The following is a 25,272-nucleotide window of genomic DNA, read 5'->3' as shown; positions in this document are numbered from 1 at the left end:
AAGCCCCATCCACCCTGAGGAGCCCCAGCTGAGTGCTGGAAGTACCTGGGCAGCTGCTGTGTTGCCCCTGGACAGCACATCCCAGCAGGGAATGGCCATGGAGCTGGGCTGGCACAGGGCCATTGCACAGGCTCCAGTGGGGAGCACTCTGGATTCAGGCTCTGAGCAGGGAGAGCACGCTGGGGCCCCATTCTGATGTTTAACCTTTCAGCTGGCAATGGAGCTGTGCTGCAGCCAGTCTCTCCGGGGTAAGAATAGCAGCTGCTGCCTTGGGACACAGCACACGTGTCCAGCTCCTCCACGGCAGCACGTTGCGCTGCCACATAGAAGGCAGCCTACCCGCCCAGGAATGTCTTCAGGCACTATTCGTGGAAGCAAACCATCCCCACAAACAGGCACGACCCCGCACAGGAGTCTTAGGAGAGCGGGGCTATTTTGGGCTTTTGACACTGAGGATGAAAGGGGACACGTGATGGGCTGATCCTCCTGGTAGGGGCCTCCTGCAAAGCTCCTTTCAGCCTTGTCCCCTCCTCTAGCAATGGCTCTTGTGAAGGCTGAGAGGCAATTTGGGGTGGCCTTGGAGCACAGGAGAGGGCAGAGGGAGCTGTGAGTTTGCTGGAGGACAGGGCCAGCCCTCAGTGCCATTGGCTGTGCCCAGGGCAGCTCTGGCCTGAGGGTGTGCACCTGTCCCTGAGTCTCTGAAGTTACTGCTTGTACCAGCTATTGCAGCTAACAGAGATACAGATTTTGTGTGCTGTCTGGACTCTACCAGACCCACCTGAAGCTTTGGACATGCCCTTAGGTGGGACTGCTCTCAAGAGGAGTAGCCAGCTTTTAGGTGGGCTTGGGCAGGTAAAGATTCACACCAAGAGGGCCTGGCTGTAGTGACAGAACAATGCACACTGTGAGGCAAGGAGAAAAACTGCAGGGGATGAGGAGAGAGGAAACAGATTAGGAGTCTCCTAGGGAGCCCCTGGGAAAAGTTGTGCAGTGTCTTGAGAACGGAGGACTAGTCTGGCATGTCTGCAAGGCATTGGGTGGCTTTCTTAAGGTCTGTGATTGAAAGCTGAGGTCTGCTCTTAAAGAACCTTCTCCCTTTTCTCTCATCAGACAATACTGACTGGTTCTGCCCATCACTGTTGGTTAGTGACACTGGAATCATGCTAGACTTCCAGGAAGAGCTCGTATGCTGGTGAGGCTGCACTTGGGAGTCAGGTAAGGTCAGAGCCCTCTGGATATTGCTGTCAGGGGTGTAACAAAAAAATCTCAGAGTGGTTGGTTTCAACTTCCCATCAGTGTGAGCATCTATATGGATGCAAAGCCTCTGGCAGTGATTTCTGCAAGCTTAGACCAAGCAGACAGTGTCAATCCTTATCACTTCCCATCACCCCAAGAAGCTCCACAGGCAAGCTCCCACTTGAAAACATTGTGATCCTTTTGGGTTCAATATTCCATAGAGCACAAACATCTGCTGCTGAATACCAGCACTTCTACAGCTGACAGTGGTAAAAAGTTGTGGACTAACACAACTTTACGCATCACTGCTTACACTGACCCCTGTTCCTTTGTCCACATCTTGTTTCCCTTCTGTGCCAACTGCACTTCACACCCCAGTTGCTGAAAATGTGTTTCTCATTCACACCACATTAGTCTGCATCAAGGAGTTCTGCAACCTGGATTCAGCTGGAGTGACTGACAGTGAGAGCTTCAGGGGTGACAAGGCTGACATTTGGGTCAATGAGGTGAAGAGGTGTGTTGGAGCCATGTGGTGTGTGAGAACTGGGCACTTGGGGAGAATCCTGAGAGTCCTTCCAGCAGCTGGCCCCAGGCAGGCTCAACTGTTTGCCTATTCAAGAGAAACTGGCAGCAGCTGGTGGCAGCAGCTGAGGAAATCTGGAGTGAGGGACGTGGCACAATGTAGGGACACTGTTGGTGTCTTGTAACCATGCTCTTTGTGCCTGGAATCATCTCTGTCAAGGAACTGTGGGAACAATGGGAGGAGCATTAGGAAGACGAAGGCACGTGCTGGACTAGGAGCTGCTGGAGACAGGAGAGAGCACAGGCTGGATTTTCAGGAGTCTCTCCAGCCTCTAAGTTTGCGGACCCTCAATCCAGCACTGGCACCAGCTTCTCCCTTGTCCCAGGGAAGAAAAGTAAGGAAACTTCTTTTGCAATGCAATTGCCCAAAGACAGCAAAACCCAAAGAAGGCACTGGTCATAGTGTGCATGCAGAGGAATCTACTACAGTCTTTATTCACTAGACACTGAAATGGGTACAAAGACTCATGGCAGAAGGAAGCGACCGAGAGGTTCACATTTTGTGCAGCCCCTCAGGTCACTTTACTGCCTCATGACATTCTCACTCTTCCTCTTCTATCCTCCTATGGAACTCCCGGCTCTTGGCCCGGAGCTTGTTGACCTGTGACTCTGCAATGTCAGCCCGCTCCTCGGCTTCCTCCAGCTCATGCTGGATCTTGCGGAACTTGGACAGGTTGACATTGGACAGCTGCTCCTGGGAGGGGGAAGGAGTCAGTAGTGGGAATTTGGGGTTTGGGGTTTTCATTCCTCCTGTGCCTTGGCCTGGACAAAGTCACAAACCTCTAAACTCCACCCACCATTCCTTGTACAAAGTCTCACAGTGAGACTGATGAAATCTCCTCATAGTCCTTCTCACATATCCCCTCAACTGAACCAGAAGCCCTACTCTGTGCTGGACTGTTTCCAAACTGAAGAAGCCATGCTCAGACAATCATAAATTCAGGAGCTGTAGGACTTCCCTCAGTTCATCCCTGACTGCTGCATGCCTAGGAAAATGCAAACATTCCTTGCACTATTCTAAAAGTGGAATGCGATGTGGTTTAGGGGGGGGACTTCCAACACCTTCCTTTTCTCCTATCAAAATTATAAAAATAAGGTATTTCCAAAATTTCTTAATATATTGTACTACCAATATAATTCATAAAATCTTCACAGCTTGCTTTGTGGCTATAATGCAAAAAATGCTATGTGCATTTGCCCTGCTAAGTAGTCTTCCTGAGGGGATCATTGTTTTCATTTTCAAAGGCAATTCTGCTTAATGAGCCTTTCAGAAAATTTGAAGAACTCCATTATTCATGCGTGGCATCTTCTAAATTTCTTATATTTGTCTCCTGAACAGTGAAACTACCCTCAAAGGAAGTGGTTCGTCCCAAGCACTCAGAGAGATACTTACAGCCTCCTCAGATTGTCTCTTGTAGGATTTCACTTTCATTTGCAGCTTGTCCACCAGATCCTGCAGCCTGAGAATATTCTTCCTGTCTTCCTCAGACTAGGGAGGTTGGCAAAGAGGATAGAGAGTCAATTTTTGGTCCTCCATCAGGCAAGGCTAACAGTTCCCCTTGGGGATGGTGTGTGCAAAAGGTGACTCACTGTGAGAAAAGCCTGTCAGAGCAGGAGACCTCCTGCCTTACCTGGTAGGTCAGTTCCTTCACCCTCCGCTCGTACTTGCGCACACCCTTCACGGCTTCAGCGCTGCGCTTCTGCTCAGCATCAACCTCCCCTTCCAGCTCCCGCACCTGCAAGGACAAGCCCATCCCTGCAGCTTCCCTGCCAATGTCTCTCCAAGGACACGCTCACTCAGCCACAGCCCCAGCCCTACACACCCTGGCCTCCAGCTTCTGGATCTGCTTCTTCCCTCCCTTCAGTGCCAGCTGCTCAGCCTCTTCCAGACGAAGCTGCAGGTCCTTCACTGTCTGGTCCAGGTTCTTCTTCATTCTCTCCAGGTGGGCACTGGTGTCCTGCTCCTTCTTCAGCTCTTCTGCCATCATGGCCGCCTGATCAGAGCCAAGGGTCAAAGCCATTTTAGGACTGGAGATATTTTGGGCAGAGTACATTGACCATCAGCAATGCCAGGAGAACCCAACTCACATCTGTGATGGCCTTCTTGGCCTTCTCCTCAGCATTGCGGGCTTCCTGGATGGTATCCTCCATTTCACCCTGGATCTGGGCAATGTCCGTTTCCAGCTTCTTCTTGGTGTTGATCAAGCTGGTGTTCTGTGCAATGGGAAAAACAAGGCAAAAGTTCCATTCTCAAACCTGCCATAATTAACCTTCTACCTGAGCAAAGTCTTTCCCCTTCCAGCTTCCACCTCTTCTTGTGGAATTATTGTTACAATGGCTGTTTACAAAATGTCAGCCATGGTCTTGGGGAATGGATGCAAACCACCTTTCCTGGGGGACAGCAGTAGAGAGGCCTTTCTAATACTGCTGTTCCTCTGGTAAATTCCAGCCCTCTGTGTTTGGCCACTGTCAACACAGGTCTTTGTTTCCTGCCCTGACCTGGGTGTGGAGGAGCTGCACACGTTCAGTGGCATCCAGAAGCTCCTGCTCAGCCACTTTCCTCGACCGCTCCGTCTGCTCCAGGGCTGCCCGGAGCTCCTCAATTTCAGCCTGCAGCAGGTTTGCTCTGCGCTCCACCATGGCCACCTGCTCCTTCAGGTCATCCTGTGTCCTGAGGGCATCATCCAGATGGATCTGGGTGTCCTGGGAAGAAAGACAAATTGCCAGGTGTCAGTGTGGACTTGAGTGGAAAAAATGTCAAAAATCTCATTTTGTCTTTTCTGTAATTTTGTTGAACAGACCTTGAGCACTGCCTGGGTGTTTCTCAGGTTCTTCTGTGCCTCTGCAGCCACACGGTTGGCATGGCTCAGCTGAATCTCCATTTCATTCAGATCTCCCTCCATCTTCTTCTTCAGCCTCAAGGCTTCATTCCTGCTCCTGATCTCAGCATCCAAGCTGCTCTGCAAGGACTCCACCACTCGCAGGTGATTTCTCTTCATCTGGTCAATCTCCTCATCTTTCTCAGCTACCTTCCTGTCAATCTCAGCCTTGACCTGATTAAGCTCAAGCTGCAGGCGCAGGATCTTCCCCTCCTCATGTTCCAGGGAGGCCTGGACAAGTGGACACAAACGTTGATAGTATTGAAATCTTCCTTCCTTTCTTCCTTTTTTGGGAATGATATTTCTAGAGATCTCAGCTGTCTGCACTCCCCAGCCAGAACAGAGGGGAATCCAGCCCTTTTTAGCCCTATTTCCTCATTTATTCAGTGCAGACATCAGTGATTAAATAATGTACCTCAGCTTCCTCTAGAGCAGCCTGAATTTCAGACTTCTCCTGCTCAATCTGCTTCTTGACTTTCTCCAGCTCATGAATTGCCTTTCCTTGCTCAGCAATCTGCTCTGTGAGGTCAGAAATCTCCTCTGCAAGGAAGAGTGAAAAGCAGCATGGTCAGGTACAGAGCTGAATGGAGAAAGGCTCTGGTGCATCGAGGGGCAAGGCACGTTCTTATCCCTGTAGGCCCAGAACTGTTTAGTGTGTCAGATAGACAAGCTTGTGAGAAAGGGCAGTGAGGAGCAGAGGGCCAGGGACTTACGCTGCAAGTTCTTGTTCTCCCGCTTCATTGTTTCCAGGTGGTCCAAGGACTCCTCATAGGCATTCTTCATCTTGAACAGCTCCGTGCTGAGAGAGCGTGACTCCTTCTGGGAAGCCTCCAGCTCAGCCTGCGTTTCCTCATACTTCTGCTTCCATTCTGCCAGGATCTGCAGAGAAACGGGCTGTGAGTAGGGCTGTGGCCATCATGGGGGCATGCTCTGGGCAGGAGTGCTGGTGCTGGAGGCCAAAAGACCTTGTCAAAGTTCTTCTGCTTCTTATCCAGAGCAGCACAGGCAGCATTGGATCTCTCCACGTCAATCATCAGGTCCTCCACTTCATTCTGCAGCCTCTGCTTTGTCTTTTCCAGGGAGGCACATTTGGCATTGACAGCCTCAACATGTTCCTCTGCATCCTGCAGACGCTGGGCCAGCTTCTTCCTGGAAAGTGGCAAGCACAATTCTTAACTGGAAATGAAGGTGGATGCTGATTATTGTATTCACCAGAGTACTGATACACTTCTTAGTATTTGGTCCTAATTCACATGGTGCAGAGCCTATCCCTGCACTCATTTCTTTTCTATCTCATTTCCCCACAGTCTTCATAGAATCATAAAATCACAGAATGGTTTGTGTTAGTGGGGACATCAAAAATCCACTAATTCCATGCTACGGGCAGTGAAACCTTCCACTAGACCAGGTTGCTCCAAGCCCTGTCCAGCACTACCTTGAACATTCCCAGGGATAGGGCAGCTACAGCTTCTCTACAGTCTTGCTATCCCTCTGCACTTTGCATAATCCCATACATATCCTTTCTCCTGCTTTTTTTGTCACATAGCCCTTTGTCCTCATGTTTTTTCTGTTTCATATAACTCTTCAACCTTCTATTAGGCTTTTGCCTTTGAAAGCATCAGTGGTGTCTTTAAATTTCCCTTCTTGGTGTTTGCCAACCTTCTACCCAATGTTCACATACTTGGCCTCCTCGAGCTCCTCCGTGCGCTGAATCGCGTCCGTCTCATATTTGGTTCTCCACTGGGCCACTTCACTGTTGGCCTTGGACAGGGCTCGCTGCAGCTCCCCCTTGGCCTCCTGCTCCTCCTCATATTGTTCTCGGAGCAAGTCACAGTCGTGGCGAGCGGACTGCAGGGCGTGGGCCAGGGCATTCTTGGCCTGGTGGTAAAAATACAGCAACAAGTAGTAGGTGTTTCCTGGGAAATTTCTCTTACTGGAACTTATACACTGATATACATCCCAAAGAGAAAGTGGTTAACTGACTGCCTGGTAAAAACTTAGGAGTCCTTCAGTGCAAGGGTTGATTGCGTGATCTAAAGGGATTAATTGAACTTTAAATTGGATCACCTTTTGAAGTCTTGAACACTTCAAGAAAAACAGTATTATGTCAAATAATTACTTAATGTGTAATGTGTATATCTTCACCTTTATCTCTTCTTCTAGTTGCCGCTTCAGTTCTTCAATCTGCTGGGTGAAAGCCTGTTTCCCTCTAGACAGCTGAGAAATTAAAGCATCTTTTTCCTCCACCTGCCGTCCATATTCACCTGAAAAAGTTTGCAATTGAGACATTTTAATAGCCAAGAGAGCAATTTATGGGGTTCTCCCATTTCCAAATTACAGATGAAAGGGCTGTACCAGATTCTGTCTGCAGACGAGCTCTTTGAGCACTAAGATCACTAATCATGCGCTGATTCTGTTCCTCCTTTGTTTTATATTCACTCAGCTGGTCTTCCAGAGTGCGGCACATCTTCTCCAGATTTGCCTAGTTATCAATTGCACATAAGAAAATGAGTAAACACCTTGATCCAGCCTTCTTTCAGCAGGGAAAAAGGTCCAGAAGATGCAGTTGACATATCTTGGGACTGTACATGTTCACACATTTCAATACATAAGATTTGGAGAAATCATTTATAATATAACCTGATAAAAGTTAAATAATATAAGATTAAAGAAAAATATTGCTATCAAATTCCTAATAAAAATAATTGTGCACCTTGGCTTTGGAGACAGACTCTATGTTACTGGCCAAGTCATCAATCTCCATCTTCATCTCACTCTTCTCCTTCTCCAGCTTCTGCTTCACGCGTTGCAGGTTGTCGATCTGCTCCCCCAGCTCAGCTGTGCTGTCCGCGTGCTTCTTGCGCAGGGCGGCAGCCGTGGCCTCGTGCTGCAGCGTGGCCTCTTCCAGGTCACGGCGCATCTTCTGGAATTCTGCCTCACGCTTCTTGTTCATCTCCACCTGAGCTGCTGTGGCCCCTCCTGCTTCTTCCAGGCGCTCGCTGATCTCCTCCAGCTCCCTGGACAGGTCAGCCCGATGCTTCTCTGCTTTAGCGCGAGAGGTTCTCTCTGCCTCAATTTCCTCCTCCAGCTCCTCAATACGGGCCTGCAGAACAGCAGGGACCCTTCACACCCATGTCCTCCTCGTGCCTGTGCTGCACCTGAGCAAGGCAGGGCAAGGAACAGACACTTGCCTGCAACTCCTTGATCTTCTTCTGAAATTGCATGCCTAGAAGTTGCTCATCCTCGATCTTGCTCTGGATCTGGCTGATTTCAAAGTCTTTCCTTTGGGAAAAGTGAATTGTGTTAGAGCACAAAGGGAAAAGACAAGTGCTGCAGCCCAGCACTCAGGTGCCCCAGAGTCACACTTACTTCTTCAGTTTCTCATCCAGCTGCTGCTTGTCATTCTCCAAATCCATGATGCTGTCCTGGGCCAGCTTCAGGTCCCCTTCCAGTTTCCTCTTAGCTCTCTCCAGGTCCATGCGCAGTTTCTTCTCTTGCTCCAGGGACCCTTCCAGCTAAACACAACAAAACCATCAGTGCTCTAACAGCCAGGCCAGGCTCCACACCTGTCCTGTTCCTCCTCTATGTCTGTGTGCTTACATCGTCCACTTGCTGTTCCAGCTTGATCTTGGCTTTGGTCAGAGTATTGACTTTGTCCTCCTCTGCCTGCAGGTCATCCAGGGTCTGCTGATGGGCCTCTTGGAGGGCTTTCTTCTCTTTTGTCAGCTTCACAATGGTCTCGTCCAAGGCTGCCATCTCCTCAGTCAGGTTTTTCACCTTTGAGAAGAAAAGAGCAAGCACAGATAGAAAATGGTGCTTAAAAACCATAACAAGACAAATCTTTTCCAGAGTGCGAGTGACAGGTTTTGCCTCATACCTTGTTTTCCGTGGCATGTTTTTCCTTCTCCACCTTGGCCAGTGTTAGCTCAAGGTCATCAATGTCTTTCTTCAGCTCTGAACATTCATCCTCCAGTTTCCTCTTCTTGGCTGTCAGCTCAGCATTAATTTCCTCTTCATCCTCTGCCCTTTCAGTCACCTCCTTAATTTTGGCTTCCAGCTGGATTTTGGTTTTGATGAGCTGGTCACACCTTTCCTCAGCATCAGCCAAAGCATCAGCTTCCTGGTAGGGAAATACCATTTTTAGTGATATGTTTTTTGAGGGAATATTGAGGGAATACCCCTCATAGTGCTGGGACTTGGATAGAAGTTTTGTAGTTTAAAATGTTATTCATGATCCTACCAAATGACATATAATATAGAATTGATTTTATATTGTTAGTTTTGAAACAGCCAGATTTAAAAGCTAAAACCAAGTTAAATCTTTTTCAATTTACCTGAAGACATGAATATTTATATATTTGTACAGGGTATAGAATCCAATATTTTCTCATAATTTTGAACATTGGATAAAAGTACATAATCATATCTCAGCATACACAATAAAAAAGTGTCACCCAAGTAATATTTTGACTACAGACACCTCACAGTCCTTACAGAAGCTAGTTATACCTTTGAGAGCACCACTGAACGAATTTGAATTGTACTGAACTGAATCAAATTTTCTATGCTGCTTGAAAATGTATTCGTAAATATCAACCTGGTAGTTACAGTACAATTAGGATAAAGCCCACTGGTGGTACTCACAGACTGAACCTGGAGCTGCAGGTCATTTTTCTCCTGCACCAGTTTCACCATTTTCTCCTCCAGCTCCTTCCGCTTTGCTTCCGACTTTGCAAGCTCCTCCTTGGTTTTCTCAAACTCTTGTTTCATGTTGGCCATTTCCTTCTCAGACTCTGCACTCTTCAGCAAGGGCTTGATCTTGAAGAACAGCTTCATCCATGGCCAGTGTTTGACATTCATGAATGCACGAATGTTGTACTGGATGCAGAAGATGGACTCCCTGAAAGATAAGTAGAAATAATATTCAATATTTATATGATGAAACAATAAGCCAAGTAAAGTACAGTGCACCTGATTTGAAGAAAAGTCTACCTCCTCTCCACCATTCTCTGGTACTCCACCCTCATCAGGAAGCCCCTGCACCTGGCCTGGGTGCGAGTGATGAGCTGTGCCAGCTTCTCATCCCTCATCTCTTCCAAAAGGCCCACCAGCCCAGCTTTGAAGAACACCTTAGGTAAGAACATGAAAACAAGTGCATTGTCTGTACTTGTTTAATGTACTCTGATACCCTGTCCCCCCCATCCCCCCCACCATAACAAACACTATGGAATTTAAGAGCAAAACCACAAACAATATATGTAGTGGTAGACACTCTTTTGTAACTCTAAGCTTCTGTTTACTTGCAGTTGAGGAACTATAATAGCCAGACATTTTTCTTTTATTTATATTCAATCTCAATTCTTTTATTCTACAACTTTGTCTTAAATTAGGAACTTGATTAACTCTTAATAAATCATCTTATGACCATGAATTTCAGTTTATTCGTGTGTTGAGTAATCAAGAATCTGGTTGATTTATTTTACACTATTTCTTATACCCTGTTGGATCATTTACTGTACTATCTGGAGTATGTGAGTATCAGTATCAAGCCATGCAAACCAAAACCACATAGCACTTGAAGCAAACACATCTTTTACCTTAGTGTGACCAAATTTGTATTGAGTATGGTCTATATCAATTGATCCAAGAAGTTTCTCACAAGCCTTCTTGCTGTCAATGAACTGTCCCTCTGGGATAGCACTGGCATTTAATACTTTATATCTGAGGAAGAAAATGGAAGGACTTACTTTGAAGTCCAGAATGCTAAGGGTCTTTTCCAATCTAAGTGATTCTCTGAATAGAAAGAGGTCTGTTGTTGAGACCAGCTGGCAGGTACGTGGCAAGAAAGAGTCTTAAGAAGGGTTGAGAGCAAACAGCACTTGTTAAACTGAAACTTTAGAGAAGGCTTTAGGCACAGGAGGGGAAGGTTAGATTCAAAAAGCTTTTTAGGATGGACAAAGTAATCCAGTAAGAGGATGAATTCTGACCTCTGTTTAAAATCTGCATACAGGACTCTGTTGGGAAATCCTTTCCTGCAAATCCTGATCCCTTCCAGCACGCCGTTACAGCGCAGCTGGTGCAGCACCAGCTCATGCTCCATGGCACCTGGCAATGCAGAGCACAAATACATGCCATGTTCTGCAATACAGTGGGGAAGAGCTGCACCACACTGAAAACCTTCAATATATATGCAAGTCTCTTACCAGGTGTTTTAGTTTCATTTGGGATGATGCACCGTACAAAATGGGGGTGGGTGCTTCTCAGGTTGGTCATCAGCTTGTTTAAATTCTCCTGGGACAGTCATTAAGAAAATCTGATATAAGCAAATGTAATTTCTTAATTTCTGCTGTAAGCATCAAGTCCTCTGAAATGAGATACCATATATAAACAAGCAGAACCCTGACCTCAAGCTCTCTGCACCAGCTTTTCTGACTTTCCACAGATCTTTGCTAAAATTAACTTACTGTACAAAGTTTTTCTGAGTAATGTGTAGGAAAGACTATGCTTTAAACATACAATTTTAATATATTTCACTGAGTCTAGTGGAATGCCTTCATTTAAAAGGATATCCATCTTGTATTGGATGCACTCAGAGAGATAAAGTAGTACCCCTATGAGGCAGTGTGAAGCATTCTGCAGTAGGCATTTAGGCTGGGTCATATGGAGCACACTACATAGAACCACTGTATTTTCCCTACTTAAAGCAAAAGCGACAAAACCAACAAGCAGAGTTTTCAATGTCTAGATTATGCATTTATCTAGTAGGGTAAGGTGAAATGAAACCCAGCCTTAAACAAATGGAAAAACTGTTCATTCAGTGAAATGAAGTATGAGTAGATTAATTGGATGTATACCTAGCAGAATGTGGCCCAAGAACGTCAGAATCTTTTAACAGAACAAAGCCAAAACAAGATTAGCCATAGTAATTGGTGGATTTACTACTCCTCTTAGGAAGAAATAGTGACTTCTCTACTGTACCCGAAAAAGAGCTGAGACAGTCTGGAAGGAAGAACCCTTCTTCTTGGCACCTTTCTTGCCAGCACCAGCACTTGCCTCAGCTAAATTGAAAATAAAACAGATTTTTTTTTTTGCCTTCTTTGATTCCTTTTTACAAGCTGTACATCAGTGAAGACATGGAATTCAAAGAACCAACCTGAATCTGCTCCACCATAGTTGGCAAAGAGTAAAGCCAGGGTCTTCACAGATGATTTCTGGTACAGCCCAATGACAGTTTCATTCAGAGGGTCCTTGTTCTTCTCCAGCCAGCCAGTGATGTTGTAGTCCACTGTGCCAGCGTAATGCACCAGGGAGAAGTGGGCCTCAACCTTGCCTTTGGTAGGTTTTGGCTTCTGGAAGTTGCTGGACTTGCCCAGGTGCTGGTCATAGAGCTTGTTCTTGAAAGAGGTGTCAGTTGCCTTGGGGAACATGCACTCCTCTTCCAGGATGGAGAAGATGCCCATGGGCTGGGAGAAAGCACAAGGGAGACCGATTGTAATTTATCTTTCAGGGCAATAATGACCTTCACCTAGGCACAGTAATGGAACTCAGAGCACACAGATGTGTCAGACAAGTTGAACATGAGCCAACAGTAAACCATGGCAGCAAAGCCACTAGTTCATCCTCAGCTACACTGTGCTGCTAACAGCTTGAGGAAGTTGATCCTTCCCGTCTACTGAGTTCTGAGAAGAAACATCTGGAGTGGTGTTCTAGCTCTTAGCTGCCCAGCACAAGAGAAACATGAACATAAAAGATCCCTTTGGAAAATGAGACCAATAAATTACAGAGATTCCATACATGTAACTGATTTGAACAGGAAGGATACCTTCTCAATGAGCTCAATGCAGGCAGCCAGGTCCATCCCAAAATCAATGAATGTCCATTCAATCCCCTCCTTCTTGTACTCCTCCTGCTCCAGCACGAACATGTGGTGGTTGAAGAACTGTTGCAGTTTCTCATTGGTGAAGTTGATGCACAGCTGCTCAAAGCTGTTAAACTGAAAATAAAATAAGAAAGATGAATATTTGAAGATGCATCAATAATTACAAGACCTCATATTTTAAAATTAAGGAATGCAGTTAACTTGACTTCCCATGTATTTCTTCAGCCTGTTTTATGGCATTATGAAAAAGAGATAAGGATCAAATTAATTGTCCACACAGAAATTTTTTATTGACAAAATTTAAAGATAAATTATATATCCTATTTAAAACAAGACCAAGTTACAGGGAGAAAAAACCCAAGCTTAGGACTATCATGATTACATAGTTTTATAATGTCTTGTTCTTGATCATATGAACAATGAACTGTTTTGATTTGACCATTTTGTACCTTTGATTTTGCACATCTTAAAATAGCACAAGTCCTTTGAAAGGTCATGTTTTTAACTTAAAGAAGACAAATAGCAATAATTTGATGTGATAAATAATGTGATGATACTGTGTTTTCTTTAAAAATGTGTCTCAAATGAATCATAACATTCAGTTGTCACTTCCAAGTAGCTCTTACTTACAAATTTTACTTACATCAAAGATCTCAAAGCCAGCAATGTCCAGGACACCAATGAAGTACTGCCTGGGCTGCTTTGTGTCCAGCTGTTCATTGATGCGAACAACCATCCACAGGAACATTCTCTCATAGAGCGCCTTTGCCAGGGCACCCACAGCATTGTGTACCTACAGGGGAAAAAAACCCAAAAACCTGGAGTAACAATACAGGGCCGAGGAGAATCAAAAAGATAATAATTCTACACATGTTTACAGGTCACATGTTTCTCACCTGCTGTGCTGTTTGGCCCTTGGTCACGTATTCGTTCCCCACCTTGACTCGGGGGTAGCAGAGGGCCTTCAGCATATCAGCTGAGTTCAGACCCATCAGGTAGGCAGCCTTGTCAGCAACTGAAAGGAAAAAGGAAAATTTTATGTCCAATAGGCTTTGAATCCTGGGGCATTCCCTAAAGGATGAGGTTCAGATTTCTGTTCTTTGAAAACCTTTGATAGACTCTCATATAGGGAATCTTCGTAACATCACACTTGCCATCATGCATATTGAGCTTTTCTAAAATAATTTCTGTTTGAAATTCTTCACTGCAGCATGCAGAAGGTAATGAAGTTTTCAAAAATATCCTGGCACAAAACTGAAAACTGAAGCTTGCTAGTCTGAATGTTTGCAGTACACATGCAGCTCAGGAGCTGCAGTGACAACAGTCAGGTACTAATCCATATTCAGGTGATCACAACCACAAAATAGTTAGAGTGGAACACAGAGACAATATCTCTGTTCTCCTTCAGATCCATAGCCTACAGCCTTTTCTGAGCTATTGTTTCTGATGTTGAATAAAACATGTTTGGCTTCATCCTGTTACCAGTGGTGCTCCCCACCTGCTTTGCCCTTTTAACAAGAGGAGACATTGCTCACAGAACTGAAGACAGGGGTTGGAGGTCCTGTGCCAATACAGGAAAAGAATGAAATAATGCCTCTCACAGCTGACTTTCCTGAGCACCTGATAGGTGAAGGTGCATGGGAACATGGTTCCCTGTCATGATAGAACTGAATCACTGGGCTGTTTCACAACTGCAAGCAATATTCCACCAAAGGTATGATTAAGGAACATCCATAACTCCTCACTTCTTGAAAGATTATGAAGACCACTTTAAAGTATTAATTATTCACAGCATAAGTCATATAAATCATGAGATCGGGGAACTCCATGTACTAAGGACAAGGGACAGTTGCTTTTTCCTGGATGACTGTTTTTCTTGGGATCCAAAGTCCAACAGTGAACAACTTTTGCTGTCTTCCACACATGCAGTGGCTTACAGAGGGTTAATTACTTAGTTGCATAATACCTTCTGTGCCTTCAGGCTCTGCCTGCTCCTCTCTTGGTTTCTGCTTGAACTTCAGGTTCCCATAGTGCATGACAGCCCCTGTCAACTTGTAGATGGCTGTTTTCTCATCTGCAGTGAAGCCCAGGATGTCAATGGCACTCTGATAATATAGTGAGCAAAGTGAAATATTTGCATGTTACCTGATGTATGACCTGTGCCTGTTCACCTGTTCTGTGCACTACTTACATCTGTCGCCATCAACTCCTCCTTGTCATCAATGCTGGGGACAGTGATCTCCCCTTGACTCACAAAAGGGAAGTCAAATGGATTGGTGGTAATGAGGAGCATTTCTGAAAACAAATGTGTTCATAGGTTAAATTTAATTAATCTTGTAATATAGTTAAATGCTGCTCAGAGATTTTCCTCTCAAAAGCTCAGTGATATCTCCTACCGATTAGCTCTGGCTTCTTGTTGGACATGATCTGATAAAAGATGTGGTAGCTCCTTTCCGCCTTGAGCTGGAAAGTAACTCTGGACTTCTCCAGCAGATCTGCCCAGGGAGGTACCAAGAGTCAGGCACTTGTGGGAATGTACATGAATGTGGGAATTTGGGAAGGGATGGGAGCAGTCCAGGAGAATCTCTTACAAGTTTCAATGTCAGCAGAAGCCAGTTTGCCTGTGGCCCCAAAGTGGATTCTGATGAATTTGCCCTGTTAAGCAGAAGCAGCAGCAGGTCAGCCTGGATGTGTTCTGCTGACATCTCCTTTGCGTGAAGAACTGCTCCGGCATCATTTATGATGCCATGAGGAGGAGAGATTTTATGCAAAACAAGAACTCACAAAGCGTGAGGAGTTGTCGTTCCTCACGGTCTTGGCGTTTCCAAAGGCCTCCAGCAGTGGGTTGGCGCTGATGATTTGATCCTCAAGCGTTCCCTGCAGGGGAATTATTCAGTGACTGTGTTTAGTTGACAGGGCAATGACAGGCCAAGCGTTCAGTCTGTTCTCCCTGACTCACCTGCATTTTGCCTGATGACTTCTCCTCCTTCTTCTTGTCTCCACTGGCTGCAATTGTTGCAAAGTACTGGATGACACGCTTTGTGTTCACAGTCTTCCCAGCACCGGATTCTCCGCTGCCAAAGCCAAGAGAGAAGCAGAGGGTGCGTGGTCAGGCAGGAGGTGCCCTGGCACCGGGCAGCCCCGCAGGGACCCGCGCAGGGGGTGTACGTACGTGATCAGGATGGACTGGTTCTCCCGATCTGTGAAAGTGGAACAATGAAAGACATGTTAGCAGCGGACCTGGGTAATGCTAAGCTGAATGAGAAGCAAAACTGCAAACTGAAGATGGGGATTCTTCAGAAAGTCCAAGACTACCCCATTCCCATCTATGTCCCAGCAGTATTAAGCATAAGCCCAAATGGATATACTGAACAGTCAGAGGCATCCAGACCTGAGACAAGCTGTGTATCACTTGTGCATCACACAATTTTCCTCAAAAAATGAAATCAAAGTACATACCCAAGTTCAAAATAGAAGAAAAAACAACTTTTTCTTTCTTAACAGTGAAAAATTGTAGAAAACAGACTCAAGGACTATTTCGGCAGTAGGAGAGTGTAGAATTTTGTACAATAAAGTACAAATAACTCACTATGGTAAGTTCATGAATGGTCCTGGGTCAGTTACGCCTGAAATTATTTGCAACATAAATCGACCAAGTTCACAGTCATGTGCTCTGGTGGCTTCAGCTGGTTTGTCACATGCTCCAGTGAGATCAGCAGGGCTCTTTTGGTTAGATTGCTGTGAGGGTAGTCAAGCACTCACCAGTCAGCATGAACTGATAGGCATTGTCAGAGATGGAGAAGATGTGTGGAGGGGCCTCCTGGCGCTTCTTGCCTCGGTAGGCCAACACCACCTCGGGGTTGTACACCGGCAGCCACTTGTAGGGGTTGACGGTGACGCAGAAGAGACCCGAGTAGGTCTGTGAGGAAGGGACACAGCACGTTGGCTTCCGCTGAGCCTGGCCCAGCAGCTCCTGAGGCTGCCCAAAGGAAGCTGCTGCTGCCACTTACGTAGATCATCCAGGCTGCGTAACGCTCTTTGAGGTTGTACAGCACAGCGGGTTCGTGGAGGTGGGTCATCATGGCCATGTCCTCGATTTTGTCATACTTGGGAGGGTTCATGGAGAAGATTTGATCTTCCTTCACGGTCAGGGTCTGTCAGGGGGCAGGAAGGTACATGCATGTCAGCTAAGAATCCAGAGTGGGGATCAAATGTTGTTCTCCAGCCTTGTTTTTTGACTCACCTCTCCCCCTTCAGTCTTGACAGTGACTTTTCCTGATTCCCTGCTCGTGACTGTCCCTTTCACAAAGGATTCTTTAGGATGAACCACAAACACAGATGACTTGGCATCAAAAGGTTTATTTTGGGCTGCAATTCTCTCCTTTTCCGATTTTCGTAGGTAAGGAGCTGCCTCCCCAAAAACAGCCATCTCAGCATCTCCAGAGGCCATGTCTGCACTTTACTGAGGATATGTCAGTAGATGACTCTGAGGAGAAAAAATATGGTACTGATTATTTATTCTGTAACATTTTGGAATATTTTATCCTGTGCCTTGGTGTCTCTTCATACTCCGGGTATTTTAACATGAAATAACTAGAAACTTCATTTTATGTTAAAATAAGATATTTTCATGGACATAGTCTGGGTTTTCAAATATTCATTGATGACCTTTTCAAAACTGTGGATTTGGTGTTTTAAGAATACTGTCCCTGTAAGACAAGAGTGACTTTGTTGATCAAGTTTCACTAAGACATCACTATTAGGAATAGAAATAGAATAAATTGTTAAAAGGATGAACAGTGAAATAAAACTACTGAAAAATTGTAATGTAGGTGACCTACAGTCTTGGAAAACAATGAATCTGTGGGACATTTACCTATTTGATGGTAATGGAGAGTTAGTGGATAATAAATAAATTTTTCTAATTAAATTTGCCACAAAAAAGTGCTTTTAATATTCTGCCACAATTAATTTGCTCTTTGTATTTGTCCCCCTTCACTATAATACCTAAATAATTTCAGCCTGAAAGTTCTGACTTAGGTGAAATAGAATTCAGTCATTGAAATTGGAATTTCCAATGCTATATTAAGATCTCAAATAAATACTTACTGAAAAAATCTAGGAACACACAAGTTCTCAAAAGTTTTTTTAAAAAATATTTCTTCAAGTGATTTATTAAACATCTAGGGTACCTAAATTTAGCCAACTGCACGTGAAAATCCTCTAGCTACTTTAGTAAAATTTATTCCCTCTATTCTTTAGGTAATCAATATATTCTTTTGTCTGGAATAAGAAAACTGATTCCTAAGAAAGCTGAGAATTCTGACACTCTGCAAAGGTGGTTAGAAGGTCTGTATGTTCAGATGATTTAATAATTAATATTTTCTTAAGCAGAATACATGATTTTGCATTTTTTCCTGCTGTGCTTATCTGGTCCCATTCTCCTCCTGCCATAGCAAAGAAGGGAAGGCAGCAAATCTTAATTTATGTAAGGTCAGTTAAGCAGAAGTGAAGAATGTCCCCTTGGAGATTTTCTGTTCTGTCATCAGTGCCCAGAGGCTTCAAACACAGCCTTGGACATCCTCACCACTTTCTTTGCAATCCCACCAGGTTTGCATATAGGGTGAACCAGTGAACCTTCCTGACACCCCACCCAAAAGGATCTGTCTCTGCCCCTAAGAATTAGTAAATCAGCTTCTTACCTCTCGTGACACCAAATGTGTGGCTTGTGGGCTGGCAGCTGGTCAGTACTGTAAAACAGAAATGACAGTTCCCAAATTGCTGCTGCACAAAGTCAAAAGTGAAAATATGCAGGTGTCTTGAAAACAGATTTATAATGGAGTCCCCTCCTGGACAGGAGCACGGGAGGCAGCAGGAATGTGGTGGCACATTAGGCTGCCATCCCCTTCCTGCCAGCCTGCAGACCCCATCCTCTTACCTTGGAGCTTTCTGTGGAGCCAGGGCAGACGTGGTGCAGGGACGTTTTATACGATCTCGCCTGCAGATGCTACAGATGCCTACTCTTTCTTCGGTCAAAAATATTTTGGCAAACCCTCTTTGGTAAAGCATTGTCTGGCAAACTGAACTAAGGGCATAATTGTCATTTGACATGACTAGATATAATTAGAAAATTTTGATGTCTTAGTGGCTATATGAATGCATCTCCTATAAACAATCTTCCAAGGGTGTTAAGGAGAGAATCTGGACTAGTCAAAGCACTTAAAGAACTTGGATTCAGGACTTATGGATTTTATTGCAGTCTTTCCCACCGACTCATTGCACAACCTGGGATGGATTGCTTGGTATGTCTGTGCTGCAGCTACCCCAGCTGTACAATAGATAAAACAGGATGTTAAAAGGTAAACTAGCATTATTAAAACCTTCTGGCAGTTTTGTTGGTTTAACCCTGAAAGCAGAAGTGCTGAAAGCAGAAGTGCAGATGTATAAAAGGTGAGGAGGGTGACAGGCACAGCAGGGTGGTCAGCCAAACACTGAGGCAGGGGGAGGCTGGCTTCTATCTGGGCTTTTAAGTTGATGGGTCTGACAGATGTGAGGCAGCTTTAGGGATACCAGGAAGAGTGTACACACACACACACACACACACACACAAACACACACATAGAGACATATATCTGTGTGCTTCTTTGCATACACTTCAGATTGCAGACAAGCAGGAGATTCTCTAAAATCTGCTCTTGTGAACCCTGTGATGGGTTATACCTGCTGAGACTCCTGATCTGCAGATTAGTGCTGGTGAGCAAGATACTCCCTGCTTTTGCTGCCAACTTAATTTATCCTTAACTAATGCCTGTAACCCTAGGAAGAATAAGTGATTTTAAATGCCTTCCAACTGAAACCAACACGCCTACTTAAAAATGGTAGAAAACTCCTCTTTTAAGTAATACCTATAAAAATAATTTGATGTTTGCACAAACACATCATGTCAGCATGCAGTCCCAGATGTTCTCTACCTGATACATCCTCAGTCCAGCACTTCCATTTCATTATGAATATCTTGCACACTTAGTCCAAAATATCACAGGTATATCAGAGCACTGGGGGTGGCAGACATGCTTGGACAATGCTGATGGAGAGAGGGGAAAGGGATTTACTGGTGGTGCTGGAGAGAGACAGATCTTGTTTTAGGAATAGAGCACGGTCATGTGAGCTGATTTAAATCCTGACAGATTCAGGCTGAGGTACTTAATACCTTCTTTGCCTCAGTCATCAACAGAAAGAGTGGTTATCCTCAAGGCAACCAGCCCCTAAAGCTGTTAGTCAGGTAGAGGAGTAGAATGGACTCACTGCAATCCAGGAGGAATTAGTCAGCAACCTGCTGAGTTGAGACACTCACAAATCTGTGAGGCCAGACAGGATTCACCTGAGGCCACTGAGAAGAAGAAGGCAAGAATTTGCCCAGCCACTCTCCATCATTTATCATTAGTCCTGGCTAACCAGGACTCTCCTATAAGCAGGTGTGAGAGACTGGAAAGATCGATGTCCTGAGATATTTTGGGATGCATGTGTGTGGGTGAAGGGCAGGTCAGACCCTTCCCTGATGAGGCAGTGCACTTCCCCATGTCCCACCCCACCTAGAGCCATGATTCTATGATTCTATGGCTGAGAGTGCTGGGCTAGATCAGCTGATTTTGGGGATGTTGCCTTGCCAGTGGCCAACAGCAAAGCCATTTTACTCAGAGAGATCTTCTGGGTTTTTGCTGTTGTACTGTGCAGGATGTGGACCCAGCTGTGCAAGAGACAGGAGTGAGGCACACAGCCAGGTACCTCTGGGCAGGCAGCTGAGGGAAGTCTGGTTTAAATGGGAAGCAGTCAGTGAGTTGAGATGTCTCCAGGTCTCCACACTCACCAGTGATTTGGGGATTGAATTTAGTGTTAGTAGGTCCCCATAGTTCAGTGGTAGAATATAAAACCTTTTTTTGAAAATGGTCCAAATGTCAGAAGAAGGTTGTGAAGTAGAACACAGCAATGAAAGGGATTCTTTAATCCAGATGGCTTTTGAATGTCTCCAAGGATGGAGATCTCACAATAGCTCTGTGAAACTTGTGCCAGTGCTCAGTCACTCTTACAGGAAAAAAGTATTCCCAGGTTGAAAAGTATTTCACAGGTTGAAAATCTCTGTGTCAGATTGTGCCCATTGCCTCTTGTCTTGTGACTGGGCACCACTAAAAAGGGCCTTGTTCCATCCTCTGTGCACCTCCAGGTATTTATGTCCATGGATATGATTTACCTGATCATTCTCTTCTCCACACTGAACAGTCTGCTCTTTTAGCCTTCCCTTAGGAAAGAGATGCTCCAGTCTCTCATTCATCTTACTGGCCCTTTTCAGGACCCTCTCCAGTAGCTGTGTATCTCTTATACTGGTGAGCTCAGCACTGGACATCATTCCACGTGTGGCCTCAGTGCTGAATTAAGAACAAGGATCACCTCCCTCTACCTGCTGCAACACTCCTCCTAATGCAACACCATTCACCTTCTTCATAGAAAGGACACATTTTTGGCTTGTGTTCAACTTGCTGTCCCCAAAAACCCCCAGGTTCTTTTTTTTGCAGAGCTGCTTTTCATCTGGTCAGCACCCAGCATATACTGGTGCCTGGGCTTGCTCCTCTCCAGATTCAAGGCTTTGGGCTTGCTTTGTGTTATTGGGTCCCAGATGGACCTCAGGGTTTTGCCTTACCAGTACTCAGTTGCACACTGTCCTTAACACAGAAAACACTAAATGTTTAATCGGCCTCGGCAATCGTAGAATCACAGAGACTCAAATCTTACTGCCATGTTTATCTGTATTGTTAATTAAGTTATAAAAACTTATTTTATTAAAGATAAAATGTTAAAACATCAACTGCTTTCACTTGAAAGCTCTAAATTCACCCCCATTTCCTTTTTTCCTCTTTTGCATTAATGAAATAGGACACAGAAAACGAGAATTTCTCTTTCAGTATTTTGAGTTGCTATTTTAAAATACCTTTTTGATGGGTTTTGGAACTAAAGCAATGGCAGCTGTAAGAGCATGCATTTTGTATACAAGTAGTGTATGAACTCTCAGGCAATGTCTATAGGGGAAAGCCACTACATTTGTGGAGGCTGGAAGAGGAGACAGGAGAAAATGCAAAAAAAAAAAGATTGGGCAAATAACCCAGCACTCCATGTTGTAGTGTATGACATAAAGCTCATGAAAAGTGAAAAGTGAAGTGTTTGGTCAGCTGTCATAAGCATCACTGGATAGCAGTCTAAGGTACTGAGCATTTGCTTTGGATTTGGTTTAATTTATATAGCTCTTCTCTTTCACCAAGGTATCATTTATATGACACTGGTATAGTAGTCTTTTACAAAGAAGTAACAAGTCTCTAATCTGAAATGGAATATTCAGATTTCACTGTAGTTTCTTCACTCTCTAGATCCCAAAAAATTACTTCAGAGGAAATTTTGTCATGCTCCCTCTATCCAGGTACAACAAGGAGCAATCTGTCCAGCATGTAATTTGTTGAAAGAAGTGCAAGAACCTCAAAGAAAAAACAAACAAACAAACAAACAAAAAAACCCATTAATATTCTGTCAATTCTATTTCCATCTCTGCAGGTTGAACTTCACTGGGACCAGAAGCAAACCACAGCAGAGATAAATGGGAAAATGGGAAGAGGCAGGCTGGAAGCCATCTCTGAATACAGACTGTGCTGCACAGCAATGCAGTGTCATCAAGGTGCACATTCCCCATGGAGGAGAAAGGATTCAGTCGTGCTGAAAATAGCTCCTTCTTGAGACAGTGATCAGATCAGACAGCTGCTCCCTTTCTGCCAGGGCCTAAGATATGTACTTTAGTCTACCCACCCCAGAAGTTAACTGAGAGATAAAGAGTGAGAAGGCACTTTTTAGCCAGGCAGCAGCCAGGCTGGGGAGGGCAAGAGGAAGTTCCTGCAGGTGCTGTGTGCTGGCCACTGGGAACCTCCCCCTCCTGCCTGTTCAGACTCATCAAGCTCATGGACTGGAAACACAAGAATGGCCTGTATGGGTGGAGGTTTTGCAGTAGGAAAAGGAATGTTTCCTTGTAGTCTTTACCCCTGGGAGCTACTATCAGGCTATATGCTCTGTGATTCTCTGAGACAGACAGCCCTCCAAGGTGGCCCCTCTGGCTGGGGGAAGTCTCCAGGTGGCCCCTCTGGCTGGGGGTGTGTTCAGGTGGCCACTCCCGTGCAGCTGAAGCTGTGGCCATCAGTGAAATCTTTGATTTCACTTCATTCAATTAACAGACAGGGAATTCCATGTCACTTGCCAAAGCATATCCCTCCAGAACACCAAATCCATAATATTGCTTCTCATGAACATCAGCTGAGATGTCCTCAGCAGCAGCAGCTGGCTTTGGTGGCTTTCAGTCCTTCAAGAGCAGTGTGACCTGCAGGCAGAGATGTGTGGAGCTCACTGGGACAGCGAAATACATCACATCACATCTGGAAGGAGCTCTACCAGGTGAGGAGCAGTAGGGCAGAGTATAGGAGATTATATGCATTACCACAAGCTGGACATATTCTCAGTGGTAACTGTATGCTGGTAAGCATTTCTCCAGGTCCATCACAGGAATTTAGGGGTGTGGTTTAAACATTTCTTTTTCATTCTGAGTTGCCAGACATGATTTTTCAGAAACATATTTATGATACAGCACTAACATCACCTCTGTTGGTTATTTCTGACAATAACATAACATCAAAGGAAATAAGATTGCATGACATCCCTACCCATGTCAGGGAGATTGTATTAGGTGAGATTTAAAGGTGTCTTCAACCCAAACTCTTCTGTGATCTGTGAGACTCTCCGAATAGCTCTACTGGGTGACTCCAAAGGAACAGGCAGACTCTCACACCCAAGACATTTGTCATCATCCCACTCTCCCCAGACACCCACCCTGTGCATGACATTCCACCCAGGTGGTGACACCTTATAGAGAAAAAAAACACCTCAAGATGGTGAAAAATGTCATGCGAATGGAACAAAAATCAAGTAATTTACACATGGAAAACTGTACTGAAAACAGCAATGTGTTCTGTGTGTCCCTGCCAGTAACAGGAGACAGAAGCACAAGCACATTCCTACAATCTCTATATGAAGCCTAAGAAGCCTTTGGCCTTCTCAGGTCTCAGTGACCTATTTGTACCCCCACGTGGAGCCTGTAATGGTCATGGGATAGAGCAGATATCGTGGGATATCAGGGGATATCAGGGATCCCCTTGCACACTCTGCTAGTGAGCCCTGGGAGGCTGGAGAGGGCTCAGAGGTGCTCACCTGCTGCTCCAGTAGGAAACCTCCTGCTGTGGGTCAAGGGCCTGTAGAGCAGCTCAGGTGCCTTACACAGACAGCAGTGTCTACTTAGAGCCTGGGAAAAGGTCATTGCAGCTCCTTCTTTGGTGACTGGGGTCCCTGATGCCCTGAGAAGGAATTGAGATGTGCTCAGGGCCATGGAGGAACTAGGAATGAGCAGGATCTGCATGGATGTGCTGCTCCTCTGAGCACATGTTACAGCTGAGGTGAAAGGAAGTCAGTCCTGCATGCGGTGGGTCACTACTGGTGATTACTCTGCCCTACTTCAACCAAATCAACTTGGGGGTGACTGGTGCCCAGACCCTGATAAACTATGGTAGAAATTCCAAATGTTCAATCTATACACATCTGTTCATTGTTGACACACACATTTGATGTGTTATCAACTCTCTTAACACGATGTCACACAGGGAACAGACAAGTAGCTGTGCTTGGGCATGCTTCTGAAATTGGGTTCCTTTCAATGACAGTGGGTGAGACTCAAGAGCGGCACAGCCCAGCTCACAGAGCAGTGGGGAGACAGCAGAAAACTTTAATTTGGAGTAAGAACTCTCCTCTGAGTATCAGAGCTGTGCTGTTAATCAGACTCCTCATGTTCCCAGCAAACACCAGCGGAAGAGCTGGCCTAGGAGGTGACATTCAGGATGTCCTTTCTGTCACCCACCAGAGCAGCTGAGGAGCTCCTGTTACAGAGCAGGGGAGTGGGGTGGGCAGGCTAAGACGCCTCCGGGTAAGACAAAGTCAAAAGATGCCAAGTGGCAAAAGGGGGAGGGAAGGAGAACTAGGATTAGGTGCATAATATTAGCACAAGCAGCAACTGTATCCTAAATAAGACAGCAATGAGGTGGTGTCTTCCTCAGTTGGCACTCATTTGGGACAGATGCACAAATCCTACTTCTGGGCAGATTTCAGAGCTGTATATGGAAATAAACTGGTATGACATTTCTATAAGTCTGCTCACTTTAAAAATTAGGCTTTTCAAAATTAAGACAACCCAGTGGATTACCACAGAATTTTCTGAGTGATACTCACTGTAATGAAGTTGCCAAGAGGATAGACAGCAGAATTTTCTAGTGCCCCTTCTAAACTAACTTCTTCTTGCAGAAAAGTTCCTTTTGCATCCTTAGAAAATTTATCAACAGTTTCATTATTTTATATTGAAAGACAGATTCCCTTGTGGGTCAGGCTAAACATTTCTTTAATTGCTCTTTGCATTCATCTCATGTGCCAAGGGAAGAATGAATACAAATCCCTGCTGCTCCTGAAGGGCAAATCGGTTGTGCAAAGCAGAGCAGCTCCAGGTTTTTTTCTTGGATGATCCTACATAAAATATATGCCACAGGATGTGCTCAAAAAGAGTGACAAGCC

The 25,272-nt window shown here is 45.1% G+C and overlaps 1 protein-coding gene across 4 annotated transcripts; it reads right to left on the bottom strand.

The window, feature by feature from the left end:
* Positions 1–2,359: 2,359 nt before the first annotated feature.
* Positions 2,360–17,026, bottom strand: LOC134052120 (myosin heavy chain, skeletal muscle, adult-like). 4 transcript variants are annotated; one of them, XM_062506382.1, is made up of 38 exons: positions 16,820–17,026; positions 16,587–16,730; positions 16,339–16,495; positions 15,749–15,776; positions 15,536–15,650; positions 15,361–15,453; positions 15,168–15,231; positions 14,973–15,071; positions 14,768–14,871; positions 14,543–14,681; positions 13,473–13,591; positions 13,220–13,369; positions 12,520–12,690; positions 11,831–12,160; positions 11,676–11,729; positions 10,901–10,988; positions 10,685–10,802; positions 10,295–10,418; positions 9,690–9,826; positions 9,342–9,597; positions 8,575–8,817; positions 8,298–8,474; positions 8,067–8,212; positions 7,889–7,979; positions 7,411–7,800; positions 7,053–7,179; positions 6,843–6,961; positions 6,379–6,575; positions 5,663–5,846; positions 5,411–5,576; positions 5,113–5,237; positions 4,620–4,928; positions 4,318–4,521; positions 3,907–4,032; positions 3,642–3,812; positions 3,450–3,554; positions 3,212–3,307; positions 2,360–2,512 (listed from the first exon to the last, which is right to left on the bottom strand). In XM_062506382.1, the coding sequence occupies exons 1-38, from the start codon at positions 17,024–17,026 to the stop codon at positions 2,360–2,362; spliced, it is 5,826 nt and encodes a 1,941-aa protein (XP_062362366.1). The 4 variants fall into 4 exon arrangements, with proteins under 4 accessions (XP_062362366.1, XP_062362365.1, XP_062362364.1 ...); XM_062506381.1 differs by having other exon boundaries at positions 11,676–11,745; positions 11,847–12,160; XM_062506380.1 differs by having other exon boundaries at positions 11,676–11,755; positions 11,851–12,160.
* Positions 17,027–25,272: the final 8,246 nt, after the last annotated feature.

The sequence above is a fragment of the Cinclus cinclus genome, chromosome 20 (genome assembly GCF_963662255.1).
Source record: "Cinclus cinclus chromosome 20, bCinCin1.1, whole genome shotgun sequence".
Lineage (NCBI taxonomy): Eukaryota > Metazoa > Chordata > Aves > Passeriformes > Cinclidae > Cinclus > Cinclus cinclus.
Note: the sequence above shows the minus strand (reverse complement) of the source record. Positions and strands in the feature narration are given on the sequence as shown.